This window comes from Ovis canadensis, chromosome 22, assembly GCF_042477335.2.
Source record: "Ovis canadensis isolate MfBH-ARS-UI-01 breed Bighorn chromosome 22, ARS-UI_OviCan_v2, whole genome shotgun sequence".
NCBI lineage: Eukaryota > Metazoa > Chordata > Mammalia > Artiodactyla > Bovidae > Ovis > Ovis canadensis.
The window spans coordinates 66,553,217-66,573,160 of record NC_091266.1 but is presented as its reverse complement, the minus strand read 5'-3'; the positions used below and the strand labels follow the sequence as shown (position 1 = coordinate 66,573,160).

Below are 19,944 nucleotides of genomic sequence, written 5' to 3'. Positions count from 1 at the left end.
ATCTTTTGGAAACATTTTAAGTTTTTTCATATATATATATGTATGTATTTATATTACCTAATTTTTTTTGTTGAATTTCTACCAAGTCCGTGAATTGTATTTTGAAATGTTTTCTGACATTAGTGAATGTGATTGCTTTCATTAAAACTCTCCGTCTACACAACAACTACTGTGCCCACAGGACCCTGCGAGGCTGATTGAAGTTGAGTGCCTGGAGTATGAACTGGAGGCTGTAAGACTGGAAAATAAAATTAAAACCTACACTCGAGAGGCTGTGGAGGTAAGTTGTGGACCAGGAGCTGGAGCAGACGCTGAGCCCTTGTGCAGGTCCCTGGACCTTGTGCGTGGACTTGGCACCAGGTTTGAGGAGGGGCCCTGATGGGCACGGGCCAGCCTCCCGTGCTGTCTCCCCTGTGAGCGTGGCCTCTCTGGGAGGAAGTCTGGGGGCCGCGCGGCCCCTCCCTGCTGAGACCGGCTGGCACCCTCCTGCCTGGCCCCGGCCCCGCAGCTGCTGGGCCCACCCTGTCTGGCGGGCCTGTGGGCTCACACAGCCTGTTCTCGGGGCTGGGGCTGGGGGCTGGGATGAGATGGGCCTCCAGCCAGGCCCTCGTGTGGCCTGTGTGGAGCAGCCCGCCCCCAGCACGCTGAGAACACATGCCCTTGGTGAACACCGAGTCCCCCGAGGGCTTCTGCCAGCCTGACTCAGGTCCAGGCAAACGGGCATGCCCCTGCCCTAGCGCAGGGCCTGAGGGGCTCCGGGGAAGTGGTGAGGTCATCTCAGGCATGGGGAGGTGGGGCCCCCTGCGGTGGGTAAGGGGAGACCCCTGGGAGGGTGGCGGGAGGGTGGGAAGGGAGGAGAAGAGGGGGCCCCGAGGCCTGGCAGCAGCAGGTTCAGAGGACCCTGGTGAGCGTTGCCCCCTTGGTGCCCACCTTGGAGACCGTGGGCTTATCTAGAATGTTCCACTGGGGGTTGTGAGGCAGGGCGCTGGTGAGCGCGATGGCAAAGTGACAGCGTGAGCTCCGCAACCTGCCTGCCCAGTGCAGTGGGGTGTGGTCCGGCCGCCGCCGCAGAGAAGGAACCCAGCGATCGCTGTGTCTGATAGAAAGGGACCAAAATGCATTGCAACAGGATGAGGCGGCTGGCGTTGCTCTGGGGCCCTGGTGCCCACTCCCTGGACCGGCTCCCTTGAGCCCTGCCCCGGCCCCGCCCGGCCCGGCCCGGGAGGAGCTCTGCCAGCGGAGGAGCAGCCCAGCGGGGGCTCCGGGCCTGTTCACGTGCTCTCTCTCGGGACCTGGGCTGTCCCCACCGGCGCTGCCCTTCTCGAGGGAGGTCGAGGCTGGCTGCTGGCTGCCTGCAGGTGCCGGCAGACGGTGCTGTGGGACTGCAGGGCTGTCTTCTGCCTCTGCTGGCCGAGGGCTCTTCAGGGGCACCAACAGGTTCACGAGGCTTTGATGGACGCGTCTTTGCAGCCAGGAAGCCCGCGGTCTGAACCCAATGCCTGCTCTAAACCCCGTGACCTGGCAGCAGCACAGGGCAGGCCCCCTGGAGCCAGAAGCCAGGTCCCCAGACACGGCTGAGTGCAGGAGCCCGCAGCCCCGGCGGGCACTGAGAGAGGCCTGCTGAGGCCGTTGCACAGGCTGAGGCCCGCCGGCCCCTGTCTGCTGGGCAGGGCCACGGGCTCTGTGAATACACGGGACTGGGAGGCAAGCAGCCTCGCCCAGAGGGGCTCGCAGAGCAGACGCTGCCGCAGCACGCAGTGCCTGTGCGGGGGGCAGGGCCTTCTCCGAGAGATCACGTAGGCAACTTCCACCCGGCAGACTCAGGCCGGGAGCCCGGCCCACCTGCGCCATCCGGGGCTCGGGGGTGGGCTGAGGCTGCCCGGGCCAGCCCGCCTCACCGGGCCGCTGTGCTGCGTGCAGGCCCAGCTGGACGTGGTGCGGAGACTGGACGTCACGCTGCAGCGGGCCGTGCGCCTGGGTGAGCCCCGGCTCGTCCACACGGTGTGCGCCACCCAGTGGAACGCGTGCCTCCCGCTGCTGCAGTACAACTTGCGCCACCACCTGCGGAAGCCGCTGACCAGCATCGCAGACGTCCTGGAGAAGGCGGACAGGTGGGGGACGGGGGAGCAGAGGCTCGCGGCAGGGATGAAACCCAACTCATCTGCCCAGAAAGAGGGCAGGAGCCCACGGCGTCCCCCAAAGGTGGCGGCTTGAGAGGCCGCAGGCCGTGGGGGAGGTGCCCTGGGCTCAGGGGCAGGGCCCCGCGGGGCAGACAGGGACACCCAGGTGGCGCCCACCTGAGCTCCAGAGGGGCCGAGGGGAAAGGGCTGGGCTGCGGGGCGGGCGTCGGCGGAGGGCACAGGGGCTGTGGGCGCAGGCGCGGGAGGGGAGGGGTGGGAGGGGCGAGCAGGGAGGGCCTTGGCGTTTCTCCTCCCCTGCCCTGGGCGGGGGCTCCCGGGGGCAACTGTGCTGCAGGACGGCCCCTGGCGGACACGGGCCGCGAGATGGGGACTCGGCAGGGGAGAGGTGTGGAGGGCCACCTGGGAGGGCGTCCAGCCGCAGGGAGGGGCCGTGGGGGGCTGCCCCGCCTCCGTCTGCTTCGGAGATTAACTGTGCTGTGTGCGGAGTTGCTCAGTCGTGTTCGACTCTGTGCGACCCCGTGGACTGCAGCCTGCCAGGCTCCACTGTCCGTGGGGATTCTCCAGGCAAGAACACTGGAGTGGGTTGCTATCCCCTCCTCCAGGGGATCTTCTCTCCAGGGATCGAACTCAGGTCTCCCGCATTGCAGGTGGAAGCACCAGGGAAGCCCTGAGATTAATCAGGGGTGAATTTCGTCGCCATCGTGAGCCCTCCCTTGGAGCAGGGTTCCCAGCAGGGGAGCCAGGGACCTGATCATCAGCCTGTGGTCTGGCGAGGTTGGGGCCGGTGGCCCTCAGTACCAGCACCATTCATTTCCTGCAGGCACTTGGGGATCTCATCTGTGAAGAGTTACATCTCTTCAAATCTGGAATTTTTCCTCATTTAAAAATAGTTTCTCCTTATGGAATCCCACGGGGCTGTATGACAGCTCCTAGCCCAGGCTCCCGGTCTCCCTGCGTCACTTCCGCGTTCGCAGCCCCACCCCCTCAAGGGACTCACACCAAATCCTGAGGATTTCACGCAGCCCGTTAATTCTCCTTTATTTTGCAAATTCTCTAATTTTTCTTCCTGTTTAGCGTGTATTTTTAAATTTTAATGACGTCTTCTTCCAAAAATATCTTTTTATTTTATATTTGTTTGTTTGTTTTAAATAACGTCTAGTTGCCCTCCTTTTTTTCCCTCTGACAGTTCTTTTTCTGATTAACTTTATTGCGATATGATTGCCTAGGACAGAAGGAACACATCGTGAATGGCCACTTGCTGTGCTGTCTCTTAGCCAGGGACGGGCGTGGAGTGCCGCTGATCGCTTCTCTAGCTATTGAGAGGGGCTCTGACTTTTCTCTTTTGTTCTTTAATGTGGTGGATTATGGTGACTGGGTTTTGAGTAGTGAACCAACCTTGCCTTCTCCTCCTGGTCTCGACAAACGTGCTTTTTTCTATTGCCAGGTCTGATGTTCCTTTAGGGTGCTTAAGGGTTTTTGCCTGTATATGCATGAGGATGTTGGCCTGTGATTTTCCTGTTTTGTAACGCCTTTGCCATGCTGACTTCATTAAATGAATTTGGGAAGGGGGGAAGGATTCTTTCTGCTTTGCTTTCTGAAGGGGTTTGTACAATATTGGTGTTTTCTTCCTTAAATGGTGGGCAGAATCCAGTGAGACTATCTGGGCCCATCTGAGGTGTTTCTCTTTCCATCCTTTGGACTCTCATGCTGTGGACCTTTCGACTTAAAGTGTGGAACACAGCTCTTAACACTCCTGTCAATAGCGTGTAGCTCGGGCTTCTTCTGAAGTCGAGTTCGGTGGTCTCTGCCTTGTAGCTGGGTTGTAGCTGAGCTTTGGGTTCAATGTAGCTTCCAACTTGTCTCCAGCCCCATCGTTTGTGTCCGCCTGCCCCCGTGCTCTGCTGCTGTCTCCCGCCTCCTCTGAGGCTCCCTGAGTTTCTGCCGCTGTGTTTGCTTCTTTGGTCGGCTTGTTTGTCCCCAAACCCCTGGGCGGGAGGGCGACGCTGGAGGGCTAGCGGCGCCGTCCCCCTTAGCCGGGTCCGTGGGGGGTCAGCGCTTCCCGCGCGGCAGGGGAAGCCCCTCGGCCTGCCCTCGGCCGCCCCGCTGTGTGGCTGCTGTCTTGTCTTTTACGGTGCTGTATTGCTCTTAGCAGCTGGCGTTGTTGTTTTTAAAGAAAATTACAGAAAAAACAACCTTCTCGTATGCTTGCCGCTTCCTCTGCGATCCCGCAGGCTCTCCCTTCCTGCTCACGCTCAGATCCAGGTTTCTGCCTGCGGGCATTTCAGCCCAAGCAACTTCCTTTATTTCTGCGTGTAGCGCGTAGCTGGTGAGGAATTCTCTTGGCTTTTGTTGGTCTGAAACTGGCTTTCCCTGAGCATCACCTCTGAAGGTTATTTTCACCAGTTGCTGGGTTCTGGGCTTGCAGACTTTTTCTCTTTAAATGCTTGGAAGAGGTTGTTTTGTTTTCTTCTGGGCTTCATGGTTTCTGATAAGAACCCAGGAGTTATTTTAAGCCTGGTTCTCCTGTATGTTAGGTGTCTCCCCCCTTCTGTTCTCAGATTTGTATCTCTTAGTTTTTGCTTCCTGCATTCTGCATATTACTTTGCTGACAAAGGTCTGTCTAGTCAAAGCTACGGTCTTTCCAGTGGTCATGTATGGATGCGGAGAAGGCAATGGCAACCCACTCCAGTACTCCTCCCTGGAAAATCCCATGGGTGGAGGAGCCTGGTGGGCTGCCATCTATGGGGTCGCACAGAGAGCTGGACATGACTGAAGTGACTCGGCAGCAGCAGCAGCAGCAGCACGTGTGGATGTGAGAGCTGGACTGTGGAGAAGGCTGAGCCGAAGAACCGATGCTTTTGAACTGTGGTGTTGGAGAAGACTCTTGAGAGTCCCTTGGACTGCAAGGAGATCCAACCAGTCCATTTTGAAGGAGATCAGTCCTGAATATTCATTGGAAGGACTGATGCTGAAGCTGAAACTCCAACACTTTGGCCACCTGATGCGAAAAACTGACTCACTTGAAAAGACCCTGATGCTGGGAAAGATTGAAGGCGGGAGGAGAAGGGGACCACAGAGGATGAGATGGTGGGATGGTATCACTGACTCGATGGACATGAATTTGAGCCAGCTCCGGGAGTTGGCGATGGACAGGGAGGCCTGGCAGTCCATGAGTCAGTCGCAAGGAGTCAGACACAACTGAGTGACTGAACGGAACTGATTCCTTAGAGACTTTAAAAAAAAAGTCTTTCTTGGGGTTTGAGGATATACTAAAATATGTAAGATGATATTTTCATCAAATTTGGGAAATTACTGGCTATTATTTTTTAAGTATACCTCTGCCTCATTCTTGCTCTTTTGGGGGAGTATGAGTTACAACATTGAATACTGTCTTAACTGGTTTCTAAGGCTCTATTCATTTTCTTCTGAGACTTTTTTCGTGTGGACCATTTTTAGAGGCCTTTTGACTTTGTCACAGTTTTGTTTCTCTTTTACGCTGTGGCTTTTCCGCTGTCAGCCTTCTTGGATTCTTAGCTCCTCAACCAGGGATCAAACCACAGCTCCCACTTTGGAAGGTGACGTCTTAGCCACTGGACTGCCTGGGAAGTCTTGGCTCTGTCCATTTTTCAGAACATCTGCTTCAGTGCATTCTTCTGGTGGGATAATCTCTATTGCTCTGACTTCAGGTTCACTGACACTTTTCCTGCTCTCCAATCTGCTGGTAGGCTCAAGCAAGAGTTTTTTCATTTCAGTTATTACAGACTTTTTGCTGTACTGTTTCCTTTATTCTCTACTGAAATTCCCCATCTGTTCTCTCGTTAGCAATGTTTTCCTTCAGCTTTTTGTACATTTTTATTTTTGTATTATAATGTCTGCATTAAGGATTTACTGCTAAACCCAGCATCTGGCCCATCTTGCATCCTGACGGTGGGTCACCTTTTCCTGTTTCCTGGCATATCCTGTGGTGTTTTATTGTGTTCTGAACGTTGTGGTTGCTGCACTGTGGAGTCTGTGGACTCTGTGATCTTTTTAGGAAAGTGATGATTTTTGCTTGCTTTCGTGGGCACTCCAGTTACTGGCTGAGAGGTGGCTCGTGTTTCCTCCGCTGTGTCTCTGGAAGGTCATGGTGTCTCCCAGCCTGCACCGTGTTCTCTGCGGGCTCTGACGGTACGTTCTCTTTGGGTGGGTCAAGAGCGCTCTCCCCAGGCCTGCACTCCTGGGGAGAAGCCCCGTGCAGTCTCGGCTGACGTCAGGTGAGAGAGCAACACCCAGCTCTCTCCTCTCTGGCGGGCAGGCCAGCAGCGGCTGGTCCGGTTCCGGGTCCAGTTCCACTTCTCCAGCCCCGAGCAGAGGCCCCCCTCTGGACTCCTCTGCCCCAGCTCCATGGGTCCACTCTGCCCTGGCTCTGGGCCGCATTCTGCCCGCCGTGCCTCAGGACACTGTCTCCGGAGGCCGCAAGCATGGGCTCCTTCCTGAACTTTCTGGTCCAGGGCCCCAGGCTTGCGCTGCCCAGACCTGGGGCTGTTGGGTCCAGCTTTATGCGTGGCAGAGACCCGATCACCGCTGGAAGCAGCGTGACTCTGAAAACTACTCCTTCCGAGTCGTCTTCGTCTGACCCCGTCCATCCCATTTTGGCAGGCCCGGGTTCTCGCGTCTGAGTCTGCTGTCTGGTCGGCCTCATCCCCACGGCCTCCTTGAGCCAGTGGTCGGCTAGTGTGTTCCTGGAAGGACTGTCCTGCTGTGTTGGTGTTGAGGCACTGCCTTGTCAGATTCCTTGTGGCCCCGTGGACCGCAGCACGCCAGGCCTCCCTGTCCTTCAGCATCTCCCGCAGCTTGCCCAAACTCAATGTCCATTGAGTCGGTGATGCCATCCAACCATCTCATCCTGTGTCGTCCCCCTCTCCTCCTGTTCTCAGTCTTCCCCAGCGTCAGGGTTTTTTCCAGTAAGTGGGCTCTTCACACCAGCTGGAAAGTACTGGAGCTTCAGCTTCAGCATCAGTCCTTCCAGTGAACATCAGAGCTGGTTTCCCTTAGGACCGACTGGCTTGATCTCCTTGCCGTCCAGGGGACTCTCAGTCGGCTTGCCTTGGCTGGCTCTTCGGGTGGTTCAGCCAGGGACGAGTCTCACATTGTGGATTCAGGGTCAGGCGCCCTGAGCACACCCCGTGGCCCTGGGCCAGCTCCCTTCTGCAGGCCTCCTCTCTCCCTGCCCCAGAGGGAAGGGACCCGTCACTGGCTACCATCCAGGCTTCCAGGCAGAGACTATGGACCCAGTTCCCTGACGGGGGCTCAGAGCTCACCCTTGGCCTCAACCGGACGCCCTATCCTGCCCACGACTCCCAGGTGCCCTGACCTCTGCCTCCTCGCCCCCAAGGCTACAGGCCTAGCCTGTGATGCTCTCACCTCGTTTTGGAGGAGGGTCGGCACGTGGGTCCCATCGAACTGTAACTAGATCCGAGTTATCGGCCTTGTTGACGCTCCTGCGCAGGACACAGGCTGTGCCGGGGGCTGCAGGTGCTGTTGATGCAAAGGCTTCGGGGAGACTGTGGTTATTGTTTCAGACACGGGCGGCTCCAGCAGGGGCACAGCAGGACAGAGGCCAGGCAGGGCCCACAGCCCGCAGCCCTCAGACCTGTTCTGAGCCGGGATGTGTGTGCCACAGCAGATGAGATGGAGAGACTCAGAGCAGAGCAGAGAGGGCCCGCCCTCCAAGGCAAAGCCTGGGTCTCAGTTCAGTTCAGTCACTCAGTCAAGTCTGACTCTTTGCGACCCCATGGACTGCAGCACGCCAGGCTTCCCTGTCCATCACCAGTTCCTGGAGCTTGCTCAAACTCATGTCCATTGAGTCGGTGATGCTATCCAACCATCTCATCCTCTGTTGGCCCCTTCTCCTCCTGCCTTCAATCTTTCCCAGCATCAGGGTCTTTTCCAATGAGTCAGTTTTTCTCATCAGGTGGCCAAAGTATTAGAGTTTCAGCTTCAGCATCAACCCTTCCAATGAACACCCAGGGCTGATCTCCTTTAGGATAGACTGGTTGGATCTCCTTGCAGTCCAAGGGACTCTTAAGAGTCTTCTCCAATACCACAGTTCAAAAGCATCAATTCTTCAGCACTCAGCTTTCTTTACAGTCCAACTCTCACATCCATAGATGACTACTAGAAAAACCATAGTTTTGACTAGATGGACATTCGTTGGCAAAGTAATGTCTCTGCTTTTTAACATGCTGTCTAGGTTGGTCATAACTTTCCTTCCAAGGAGTAAGTGTCTTTTAATTTCATGGCTGCAATCACCATCTGCAGTGATTTTGAAGCTCCCAAAATAAAGTCTGACACTGTTTTACTGTTTCCCCATCTATTTGCCATGAAGTGATGGGACCAGATGCCATGATCTTTGTTTTCCGAATGTTGAGTTTTAAGCCAACATTTTCACTCTCTTTCACTTCCATCAAGAGGCTCTTTAGTTCCTCTTCACTTTCTGCCATGGGAGTGGTGTCATCTGCATATCTGAGGTTATTGATATTTCTCCCAGCAATCTTGATTCCAGCGTGTGCTTCCTCCAGCCCAGCGTTTCTCATGATGTACCCTGCATAGAAGTTAAACAAGCAGGGTGGCAGCATACAGCCTTGGCCTCGGGCTGCACTAGCTCACTTGCTGGTGCCGCTGCCAGTGCCCATGGTGCCGCCCGTCATGACGCCTTCTGCCCCCAGCCTCATGGCGCAGCAGTGGTCTCTGAGACCTCCTGGGGTCCGCAGGGCCCTCCTCTTCGTCCCTCATGTGGGTCCTGGCAGCAAGGCAGGCGGCAAGCAGGGCCAGCAAGCGGGCACGGGGAGGCCCGCGGCCCCGCCTGCCATGACGCCGTCCGCCCGCAGCCTCGCGGCGCAGCTCCGCTGCCAGGTGCACGTGGAGCTGGCGCACATTGAGGAGGACGCGGACCGGCTGGAGCCCGCCATGGAGCACCTGAGGAAGGCCGCGCTGCTGGACGGCCTGGGCGTCTACCAGGACAAGATCAGGAGGGCCCTCAACCGCCTGCAGCTGTGCACCACGCTGTACCAGGCGCCCGTGCGCGACGAGGACAGGGCCACCACGGCCATCGAGCAGGTGCCGTGGGCGCAGCTCCCGGGGCGGGTGGCTGGCAGTTCCCGGGGGGTGGGCGGGAGCCGCTCACCACGCCGGCACCCCTCTGCAGGCGAAGAAAGCGATGCCCAAGGACAGCGTGCGCAAGAAGCGGGCACTGCTGGTGAATGCGGGGCTGGCTCTGGCCCCCGACACCTTCCAGATCGTGCTCGACAGTGAGAACGAGGCCAAAGGTGCGCGGGTGCTCTCAGTGGGAGCGCCCGGGGCAGCCCCCGGCCCACGGGAATCTGCGCCTGCCCACCCGGACCTCCGCCTACACGGGCCTCTTTGCCTGTGTGCAGCCGCCTGCCCCGACTCGCGGAGGGGCGCGGGGGAGCCTCTCTCCTGGGCCTGCAGCCCCGCCCAGCGGGAGGCAGTGCCACCTGTTTCCTTCGTGTCCTGCCAGGTGTGAGGGCCTCGGGCCCTGAAGGGTGGGCGCCCCAGACACACAGGGCTGGGTGCAATGCACCCAGCGAGGGCTCGGGCAGGAGAAGCGGGCTGACGGGCAAGGGGCTTCAGCAGGGCCTGCACCAGCCAGCTCCTGAGGACCTGGGCATGGGTGGCGGGCGCTGGGGGCCAGCCCGGCGGCTACAGATGGCAGTCATTCTGCCCACCAGCTGCCCTTGGTGCCTGGGATCCCTTCCCGGACAAGGCACATTTAGGGAGACCTAACTTTCATGAAAAGATCAAAAATCGCCCATGGGAGGCTCCGCCCCAGCCTGTCCCTAGTCCCGCGCGGGCTGGTTTCGGGAGTGTTCCCCGGCCTGCCGTGTCAGCAGCCCGTCCTGCTGGCCCCTGCAGTTTCCATCGGGAAAACCCGGGGCCGCTTCACTTACCTGTTTGCCAAGGCACGGCACCACACACTCAGCGTGGACAAGGCCGTGGGCCACCTGCGGCGCCTGGGAGGCCAGAACGACAAGGAGCGGTGAGCAGCCTGGGGGGTGCAGGGCCTCGGGGCTGGGGGCGAGGCGCTGGCCCGCCCTCCTGCCCCGCCCGGGGGGCCCCTGGCCGGCTCCCCGAGCGCGGTGTGGCCGCTCACCTGTGCAGGATACACATCTGGGCAGAGCTGGCCAAGGTGGCCAGGAAGCAGAGCGTGTGGGACGTGTGCCGGGCCGCCAGCCGCTTCTGCCTCCTGTACGACAGCGTCAAGGCGAAGAAGCTGGCCAAGTCCAAGCGAGGTGGGTCCCTCCAGCCACGTACGGGCACCTGTGCTGGCGGGCTCTTCCCAGGCACGGGGGGTCACTGTGGGGTCCACCAGAGCTCAGGGAGGGGTCATGGGGCCGGAGCCTGCAGGCAGAGACTGGGCGGGCGTGGCTCTCCACCGTGAGCCCTGGGTCCGGTGGAGTCCAGCCTGCTGGTCTCTGGAAGCGGTGGTCTTGGGGATGGTGAGGCCATGGGGGCATGCCAGGGGTCCCAGGGGGCGGAGACGTGGGTGTTGCCGGAGCGATGGGGCTTCTTGAGGGGCAGAACAGCACACACAAAGCCAAGAGCTGAGCTGTCTGTCGGGGAACCAGCTGGAGGTTCGCTGCGGCCAAGCTGGCTGGGGAGCCCTCGCCGCCCCCAGGGCCCTGCACCTGGGAGGTCAGCCTCCCAGAGAAGCCACTCCTCACCCTGCCCCCCTTCCTGGGGACCGTGCCACCCCTGAGAAGCACTTCAGGCTCTGACGGGCAGCGCTCTGGTGTTGCAGGCAAGAAGAAGAAGGGCTGGGACGGCCTGGGGCAGGACTCCTGGGGCCACTCCGAAGCCACCCTGCAGAAGCAGGTGTCCCCCACCCTGCTGCGCAAGTTCGCGGAGGTGGGCTTCATCAGCGCCGAGGTGCGTCCCCCGTATGTGCACAGACGTGACCCTCAGCATCCAGCCCTGCTCCCCAAGTGGCCTGTTGCTTACGAAAGTTTTCCTGCATTCTTGGGAGGTTTTCTGGAAGAAAAATATGTCAAAATGTGTTGTGAGGAGTGTTGAGGTTAATTGTACTTTGAAGGAGTGTCTGAACTGTGAGTCCCCAGTGATGTGGGTCCCAGGGGCTGGTTGGTACTGGACCTGGTTCTGTCCTGGCCCGCAAGTAGCTTCAGTAGCACTTTGAGCCAGGTGTGAAAGAGAAACCTGGCTTCTGATGTCGTCTCGGAGGCTGCTGAGGCTGCTGGGGCCCAGCCCGCACAGTGAGCCTGGCCCCCTCCGTGAGCATGCAGAGACCCCAGGCCAGCCGGGTGGTGGAGCGGAGCGGGGACCTGCAGGTCACACAGCGGTGAGGCCGCTTGGGGTGGTTTGTTTTGGGGGTCGAGGGAGCAACCCGGCACAACCCAGACACAACGCTCCTGGGCTTGTTCAGTGAGGGTCTGCCGGGCACCTCCTGAGGGCCGGGCCGGTGCTGCGAGTGGGGGCAGGTGAGCGGACCCGGGGCGCCAGGCAAGGCACCCACCTCCATCCTCAGTCCCGTCACCCTGCCCAGTGGCCTTGGCCACCTCCGGGGCGTTCGTGCGTGGCCGCAGAGGACAGGCTGGGACTCGGTGGCCCCTGCAGCGTGGGGGGCACATTTGTCCTGGGGCTGCATCTCTGAGACGCAGGTGTGGGGGGAGGAGACATCACCTGGGGCAGGGAGGGCCCAGGGTTGGGAAGGCCTGCGGGCACCGTGCCGGCCCCTGCTCAGGGACCACCGGCCTCCGCAGGCCACCGTCCACCTGCTGCAGTCGGAAGGTGTGCAGCTGAACGACCAGCCCACCCCCCCCGAGGACGTGAGCCAGCACCCGACGGGCTACATACCCGAGTGCCCGGAGGACAACGCCGAGTGGATCATGTACCGGTGGGGGCTGGGGGCGCTCCCCGCGGGGCTGGGGGCGCAAGGCAGGGGCTGGGCTGAGCTCAGCGCTGTGAGGCAGGGGCCGCTGCCCGGCGTGTCTCCTGGCTCGCACCGGCGCCCGTGTGGCCAGTCTTCCCTGTTACTAGTGGAAACGGGGTGTGAGCGGGGCGGTGGTCACGGGGAAGCTGTCCCGGGAAGTCTGTGATCGGGATGAGGGTCCTCAGGAGACCCGCAGAAGCCTCGTCCATGTGAGAGGCAAGTGCCGTTCAATCAGGAGAGCGAGGTGCTGTCGTAGTAACGGCGTGTTGCTGTTTTCATCTGGCGTGAAGTGTAAAGGGAACGTGGCAGAGAGTGGCCGTCCCTGGGGCCGTCACGGGAGCCGAGGCCCTAGCTGCCCGCTGGCTGCCCGCTGGCTGCCCGCTGGCTGGGCCCCCATACGTGCCCGCTGCCCAGGAAGGGCTCAGGGAAGGACCCCGACTTTGTGCAGACAGCGTTTGTCTGGAGGTTTCAGAGCACAGCCTGGGGCTAGGGCTGGGCTCTCCACGCCTGGAAGAGGGCCAGGCCGCATCTGACCCACAGCTTTTGTACAGCCCACAGTGGTTTTGACATTTTTTAGTTTGTGAATCTCAATAGCAAAAAAGACACAACAGAGAAGGGACTGTGTAGCTGTCAAACCCCAGGGTACCTGCTGTCCGGCCCTTTACAATAAAGGTCTGCCAAGCCTTGGTCTGAGGCGAGCAGGTCCCGTGTCCACGTGGACCGAGGAGGGCGGCCTGTGTGTGGCCAGGGCCGCGGGCCCTGGGAGGCCGGGGAGGCCAGGGAGACCGGCAGGCAGGTGCAGAGGTGGGCGGGCAGCTTGCAGGCCTTGGCCGGGGGTCCAGCCTCAGACAGGGATGGGCAGGGAGATGGGAGGCCCAGGGGAGCCAGGCAGGTCCTGTCCTTCAGCGAGAATGATGGGCAGCCTCTGACAGGGCAGCCTGCTGAGCCCCGGCTCCAGGGACGGCTTCTGGCTGGCGTCTAAGTGCTGGCTCGGGCAGAGTCTGGCTCCCGGAGAGCCTGACGCACGCCTCTCACAGGAGCTGGGTAGAGGGCCTCTCGCAGTACGCCATGAACTGCTGGCTGCGCTCCGCCGACATCGGGCAGGAGATCCAGGAGCCGTGGATCGTGCAGAACGCCGTGGTCTATGTGCTGAACCACAACCACCACCTCATCAAGGCCGGGCGGCAGCGGGAGCTCCTGGACGCCCTGTACCACCTGCTGGGCATCATGAAGGCCGTGGGCCACAGTGGGTGCGTGAGGCTGCCCAGGCTCTGTCCTGCCACTGCCAGAGACCCTGGGCTTCAGGCTGTGAGCCGGGGGGCAGGCGTGTGTCCCCGCAGGGGAGGGGCGTGTGAGGCCACCAGCACCCAGCAGGGATGGGGCTTCTGTCTTACTGGCTGTGTGCCCCAGGCAGGACACGCACCCTCTCTGAGCCACAGGGCAGCATGGGGGAATCGCTTGGGTGCCCTCATGCCCACACAAGGATTCCCAGCCTGTCCCAATCTGTTCCAAGCAGACAGATTCTGGGAAAGGTTGGCAGAGGCCAGGGTCTCACAGAGACAGGAGACTGACCTGGGTGCCTGTGTTTCTTTATCCAGGGGAGAAACGTGAAAAGCATTAAGTCAGGTCAAATGTCAAAGCTTTCCCTCACAATGAGCTTTTGAAGCCTTCTTTGTGTTTTTTTGGTGGTTTGGCTTTTAGCCTAAACACTCAGATTTAAAGGTTTTGGACAGATGGTGAAGTAGGAAGGCTGGAGTGGATCCGGACCCAGAGATGTCTCCACATGAGCACACAGCCGGAGTGGGCCATGGGGCAGGGGCCTGCCTGGTGCCCTCAGCTCTCCTCTGGGCCCCAGACTCCGCAGGGTCCCTGGGACCGTGGGTGCTGGGGGGGGGGGCGGCGTGTCTCTCCTTCTCAGGCGGTCGTCCATGTCTGTGCTCATGCGGATCAGACATGTTTGCCAGTTCTGACGGTTCTGGCACTGAGACGTTTCAAAGAGAAGCAGGGAGGTTCTGGGCCCACGGACTCCCCGGGGGTCCCGCCCACGCAGCACAGAGGTCACCCTGTGGCCGGCCCGTCACGGCGCCACCGCAGCTCCCCCTGGGGCGGCCTGGCCTGGACGTGCTTGTCTTGCAGGGACCCGCTGCTGCTGGTGGCGCTGTGCAGCGCGCTGGCGCGAGGCCTGATTATCCGCTGGATCCCAGCCCTGGTGCCGGAGAAGGCCAGGAAGCAGGCGCGCTCCAACCCGCTCCACACGCCGCTGGACCCCGAGGCTGCCTCCGAAGTCAGGGCCGCCGTGGAGGTACAGCCCGGCAGGGGGGCGGTGCGGGGAGGGCAGCTGAGGAAGTGAGGCTGGGGCTTCTCCACTGCCCGGAAATGGCGCTGGGGGCAGGGGGCTGGGCGGGCCGTGCTTTCTCTAAAAATGAGGACTCTGTAGGATCAGAGACATCCCTGCATGGCCCAGCCCGTGGAAAAATATGACGTGAGGCTGGAGAACAGGGCCAGTGCTGGTCAGAGCAGGACACTGCAGAACCGAACACAGAATGCGGACCCCGGCCACCGTCGGTCCCACAGCGACCAGGGCGGGGGGCGCTTATCCCCTGACTTTAGCTCCCGGTGGCGGGGACTGAGGTAGCCATCCCGGCCAAGGAGGATGGGTGTCGATGGCACTGATCAGCACCCAGTGACCACCAGCTCACCCGAGTCCACGTGAGGGAGAGCGAGTGCCCGCCCGCGTCAGCATGAAGGGGAGCGAGTCCCCGGCCGAGTCCACAGGACGGGGAGAAAGGACAAAGGAGCTGCCATGTCAGGCTGCGGGGGCTCCTCGGCCCGGGGGAGCTGGGCTGGCTGCACTGTCTGGGAGGGATGGCGGAGCTGGGCGGAGAGGGTGAGGGCTCGGGCAGAGGGCAGAACTTGTGAGGCTCCAGGGATCCCACCAGACAGGGAGGGGTGAGCCTGGGCTGCCCTTGCTGGTGTCTGATGGCTTCCAGACTGTCCTGGAGCACAGGGCACGAGGCATGACTGGGTCTCCGGCAGAAAGAGCCAGGCCAGTGTGCCCACGGAGGGCAGGTGACTGGATCTGGGATCAACCATGCCCTCCGCTGTGGGGTCTGATGGGAAGGGGTCTTCCCAGGCTAGTCCAGGAAGTGGGTGTCCTCAGCCAGGCTGCTCAGAGGAACAGCAGGGGTGGGCCCGTCAGCCCCCTGGGTTTCTGAGCTGCAGGGTCCTGAGCAGTTCACAAAAGACAGGTGTTCATGTTACACTTCAGGGGAAAAATGAAACCTCAGAAAACGTGGAGCACAGTGGGGCCCATGGTGAGTGCGCGGCCTGGTGGCTGCAGGGGCAAAGCCTGTGGCAGGTGATGGGGTTCCACCCCCAGTGACAGATAGGGAACCGTGGCCTCGGTCACGGCAGGCGGGGCAGGGGGCGCAGTCCTCACTGTGCGGCCCCCAGAGCCAACATCAGCCACTGGGTCGCAGTCCGTGGGGACCAGCGGTGCTGTGGGGACCTGATGGCAACACCAGGGGCCGGGCTCGCCGCGGGGTGAGGGCACGAGAGGGCGTGGCTGCGGCTGCCCCTCATCGCCTCAGTACTGGGCCTGTGTGGACCACTTTGCTGGCTGGACCGAGAGCCAGGTCCACTTGTTTTTGCACATGGGGTCTTGGCCCAGGTTCCCTGTTTGGATTCAGGTGTCCTGAACAACAGCCCCTCCATTTCAGATCTGCGAGTTTGCCCTGAACCTGACCAATGGGACGGAGCCCGAGGAGGTGGTGCCCGTGAGTGCCCGGCAGCAGCTCATTGCAACGTGGGTGAAGGGCAAGCAGCTCCTGCAGCAGCAGATTGGGCCCCGGCTGGGCACCGAGGAGCAGGTGCTGGGGCGGGGCCGTGCTGGGGCGGGGCCGTGCTGGGGCGGGGCCGTGCTGGGGCGGGGCCGTGCTGGGGCGGGGCCGTGCTGGGGCGGGGCCGTGCTGGGGCGGGGCCGTGCTGGGGCGGGGCCGTGCTGGGGCGGGGCCGTGCTGGGGCGGGGCCGTGCTGGGGCGGGGCCGTGCTGGGAGGCTTCCCAGCCGGAGGCTCCGTCCTGGCTGTGGCTGCCACCCCTAGGAATGGGGCAGAAGGCTTTCTCGAGCTGCCTGGCCACAGCCTCCCCTCCTTCCTCCAGCCGATAGCCATGGTTCTAACTGTCCACCAAGAGTACGGGGCTTCTGGGGCACTGTCCACCCGCTGTGACACCTCACTTTGGCTTATCTGGAGGCGCCTCCAGGCCAGAGGGGGCGCCCCCTTGGCAGGACCCTGCAGCCCCTGAACTGTGAGCCGAAGACCACGGGAGTGAGGGGCGGGGAGCAGCTGGGGACCCAGCAGACCGGGCCGGGACACGGATGGAGCCCACGGGAGGCTCCATCAGCCCAGCTGGACCAGGACACGCTGGTTCAGGTGGGAAGTGAGGCTGGCGAGAGTGTGGTCCTCAGGGAGGGGCGTCTAAGCTCGGCAGGAGCGAGCATGGATTGGAGCCGGTTCAAAGGGGTGGCCCACAGGCACAGGGCCACCCACTGCGCCTGGCCAGTTGCCCCCCACGTCTGGCTGGGTCAGCTAGCTGCCCGACCACCTTAGGGGCTGCAGTGCCTGCTCCCGTTTCTCATGAAAAGATAACTTGGAGACAGGAAGGAAGGAAGGGAAAGCAAAGTCACTCAGTCATATCCGACTCTTTGCGACCCCAGGGACTATACAGCAGATGGAATTCTCCAGAATACTGGAGTAGGTAGCCTTTCCCTTCTCCAGGGGAGCTTCCCAACCTGGAGACCGAACCCAGGTTTCCCACAGTGCAGGCGGGTTCTTTACCAGCTGAGCCGCAAGTCCTTGTGGCTTCCCTCATTGCCAAGTCTTGCTTCCCTCATAGCTCAGTCGGTAAGGAATCCGCCTGCAGTGCAGGAGACCTGGTTTGGTTCCTGGGTTGGGAAGATCCCCTGGAGGAGGAAATGGCAACCCACTCCAGTATTCTGGCCTGGAGCATCCCGTGGACAGAGGAGCCTGGTGGGCTCAGGGTCACAAGAGCCTGGCGCAACTTAGCGACTACAGCATCTTGGAGACAGACTTTCCCAGTAATTGCTCCTATTGTCGCTGAAGAGCCGCTGTGTCACAGGGCTCACATCCCAAGCATTCCAGGCTCTCCAGCCCCGGGCCTCACGGCCTCTGTGACTTCCTCCCATCAGAGCACCAACGAGGACATCAACTGCATGACCAGAGTTCTTGTCGCTCTGGAGATGTACTCCTGCAGCGGGCTGGGCCTCATGGACTTCACTGTGCCCCCCTTAGCCCAGGTAGGCGTCCCCTCCCCCACAGGCGTCCCCTCCCCCACAGGCGTCCCCTCCCTCCAGGTGTCACTTTCCTCCCCCCCGAGCCCAGGTCGGTGTCACTAGGTGTCTGGTGGGCATGCCCAGGGGTTGTGCCCTGACAAACCTACCCGACTCCGGGCGCTCATTTGAATCCTGTTGTTGAGCCCCAGCCGCGTCCTCAGCACAGCGCTCACCCGCCTCCGGCAGCGCCGAGCTTCCCTCAGGGCCTCCGAGTCTGGTTTCCTGAGGGCTCAGTTCAGTTCAGTTCAGTTCAGTTCAGTCGCTCAGTCGTGTCCGACTCTTTGGACCCCATGAATCGCAGCACGCCAGGCCTCCCTGTCCATCACCAACTCCTGGAGTTCACTCAGACTCACCATCGAGTCGGTGAATGCCATCCAGCCATCTCATCCTCGGTCGTCCCCTTCTCCTCCTGCCCCCAATCCCTCCCAGCATCAGAGTCTTTTCCAATGAGTCAACTCTTCACATGAGGTGGCCAAAGTACTGGAGCTTCAGCTTTAGCATCATTCCTTCCAAAGAAATCCCATGGCTGATCTCCTTTAGAATGGACTGGTTGGATCTCCTTGCAGACCAAGGGACTCTCAAGAGTCTTCTCCAAGACCACGGCTCAAAAGCATCAATTCTTCGGCGCTCAGCCTTCTTCACAGTCCAACTCTCACATCCATACATGACCACAGGAAAAACCATAGCCTTGACTAGACGGACCTTAGTTGGTAAAGTAATGTCTCTGCTTTTGAATATGCTATCTAGGTTGGTCATAACTTTTCTTCCAAGGAGTAAGCATCTTTTAATTTCATGGCTGCAGTCACCATCTGCAGTGATTGTGGAGCCCAAAAAAATAAAGTCTGACACTGTTTCCACTGTTTCCCCATCTATTTCCCATGAAGTGATGGGACCAGATGCCATGATCTTCGTTTTCTGAATGTTGAGCTTTAAGCCAACTTTTTCACTCTCCTCTTTCACTTTCATCAAGAGGCTTTTTAGCTCCTCTTCACTTTCTGCCATATGGGTGGTGTCATCTGCATATCTGAGGTTATTGATATTTCTCCCGGCAATCTGGATTCCAGCTTGTGTTTCTTCCAGTCCAACGTTTCTCATGATGTACTCTGCATATAAGTTAAATAAGCAGGGTGACAATATACAGCCTTGATGTACTCCTTTTCCTATTTGGAACCAGTCTGTTGTTCCATGTCCAGTTCTAACTGTTGCTTCCTGACCTGCATACAGATTTCTCAAGAGGCAGGTCAGGTGGTCTGGTATTCCCATCTCTTTCAGAATTTTCCACAGTTTATTGTGATCCACACAGTCAAAGGCTTTGGCATAGTCAATAAAGCAGAAATAGATGTTTTTCTGGAACTCTCTTGCTTTTTCCATGATCCAGCGGATGTTGGCAATTTGATCTCTGGTTCCTCTGCCTTTTCTAAAACCAGCTTGAACATCAGGAAGTTCACAATTCACGTATTGCTGAAGTCTGGCTTGGAGAATTTTGAGCATTACTTTACTAGCATGTGAGATGAGTGCAATTGTGCGGTAGTTTGAGCATTCTTTTGCATTGCCTTTCTTTGGAATTGGAATGAAAACTGACCTTTTCCAGTCCTGTGGTCATTGCTGAGTTTTCCAAACTTGCTGGCATATTGAGTGCAGCACTTTCACAGCATCATCTTTCAGGATTTGAAATAGCTCAACTGGAATTCCATCACCTCCACTAGCTTTGTTCGTAGTGATGCTTTCCAAGGTCCACCTGACTTCACATTCCAAGATGTCTGGCTCTAGATTAGTGATCACATCATCATGATTATCTGGGTCGTGAAGATCTTTTTTGTACAGTTCTTCTGTGTATTCTTGCCACCTCTTCTTAATATCTTCTGCTTCCGTTAGGTCCAGACCATTTCTGTCCTTTATTGAGCCCATCTTTGCATGAAATGTTCCCTTGGTATCTCTAATTTTCTTGAAGAGATCTCTAGTCTTTCCCATTCTGTTGTTTTCCTCTATTTCTTTGACTTGATCGCTGAAGAAGGCTTTCTTATCTCTTCTTGCTATTCTTTGGGACTCTATGTCTGTGCTTCTCCACACTCCGCCCAGGGAAGGGCCGCCCATGTAGCAGGAAGGCAGTGTGGACCCTGGGGCACTTGGCCCCGAGCTACCGGCCCACCCGGGCTTGGCTGAGGTTGGCAGCTAGTGCTTCACCCTCCTGGGTGGCTCAGCCAAGACCAAGTGACCAGTGGACCCGGGGGAGGTCAGCCTGCGTGCTGGCAGCAGAGACATCCCCCACTCACAGACACCCCCTCCTCCACGCGGGCAGCTGGTGAAGATGGCCTCAGAGTGCACCTGGTCCGACCTCCTGGTGGAGTTGCAGACCCTGATGCGGCTGACCCACTTCACCTACATGGCCCGGGACCATGAGGCCACCATGGCCTGCTCACAGAAGGCCATCCAGATGGGCATCAAGTACCTTCGGACCTTCAATCCGTGAGTCACCCTGGGCCTGACCCATGCCCCCGTGATGAGG

The 19,944-nt window shown here is 59.5% G+C and overlaps 1 protein-coding gene across 11 annotated transcripts in view; it reads left to right on the top strand.

Moving 5' to 3' along the window:
- Window positions 1-19,944, top strand: part of CFAP46 (cilia and flagella associated protein 46) — a 96,070-nt gene that overhangs the window by 15,391 nt on the left and 60,735 nt on the right. For all 11 annotated transcript variants that reach the window (XR_011252212.1, XR_011252214.1, XR_011252215.1 and 8 more), the window contains 13 exons: window positions 182-280; window positions 1,921-2,111; window positions 9,011-9,239; window positions 9,328-9,448; window positions 10,056-10,179; window positions 10,302-10,432; window positions 10,942-11,069; window positions 11,918-12,051; window positions 13,125-13,337; window positions 14,224-14,389; window positions 15,807-15,956; window positions 17,295-17,402; window positions 19,738-19,904. Coding sequence is in view for 7 of the 11 variants with exons in the window: in XM_069568007.1 (XP_069424108.1) it covers window positions 182-280; window positions 1,921-2,111; window positions 9,011-9,239; window positions 9,328-9,448; window positions 10,056-10,179; window positions 10,302-10,432; window positions 10,942-11,069; window positions 11,918-12,051; window positions 13,125-13,337; window positions 14,224-14,389; window positions 15,807-15,956; window positions 17,295-17,402; window positions 19,738-19,904 (1,961 nt within the window). In the remaining 4 variants the exon portion in view is untranslated. The remainder of the gene's footprint in view (window positions 1-181; window positions 281-1,920; window positions 2,112-9,010; window positions 9,240-9,327; window positions 9,449-10,055; window positions 10,180-10,301; window positions 10,433-10,941; window positions 11,070-11,917; window positions 12,052-13,124; window positions 13,338-14,223; window positions 14,390-15,806; window positions 15,957-17,294; window positions 17,403-19,737; window positions 19,905-19,944) is intronic.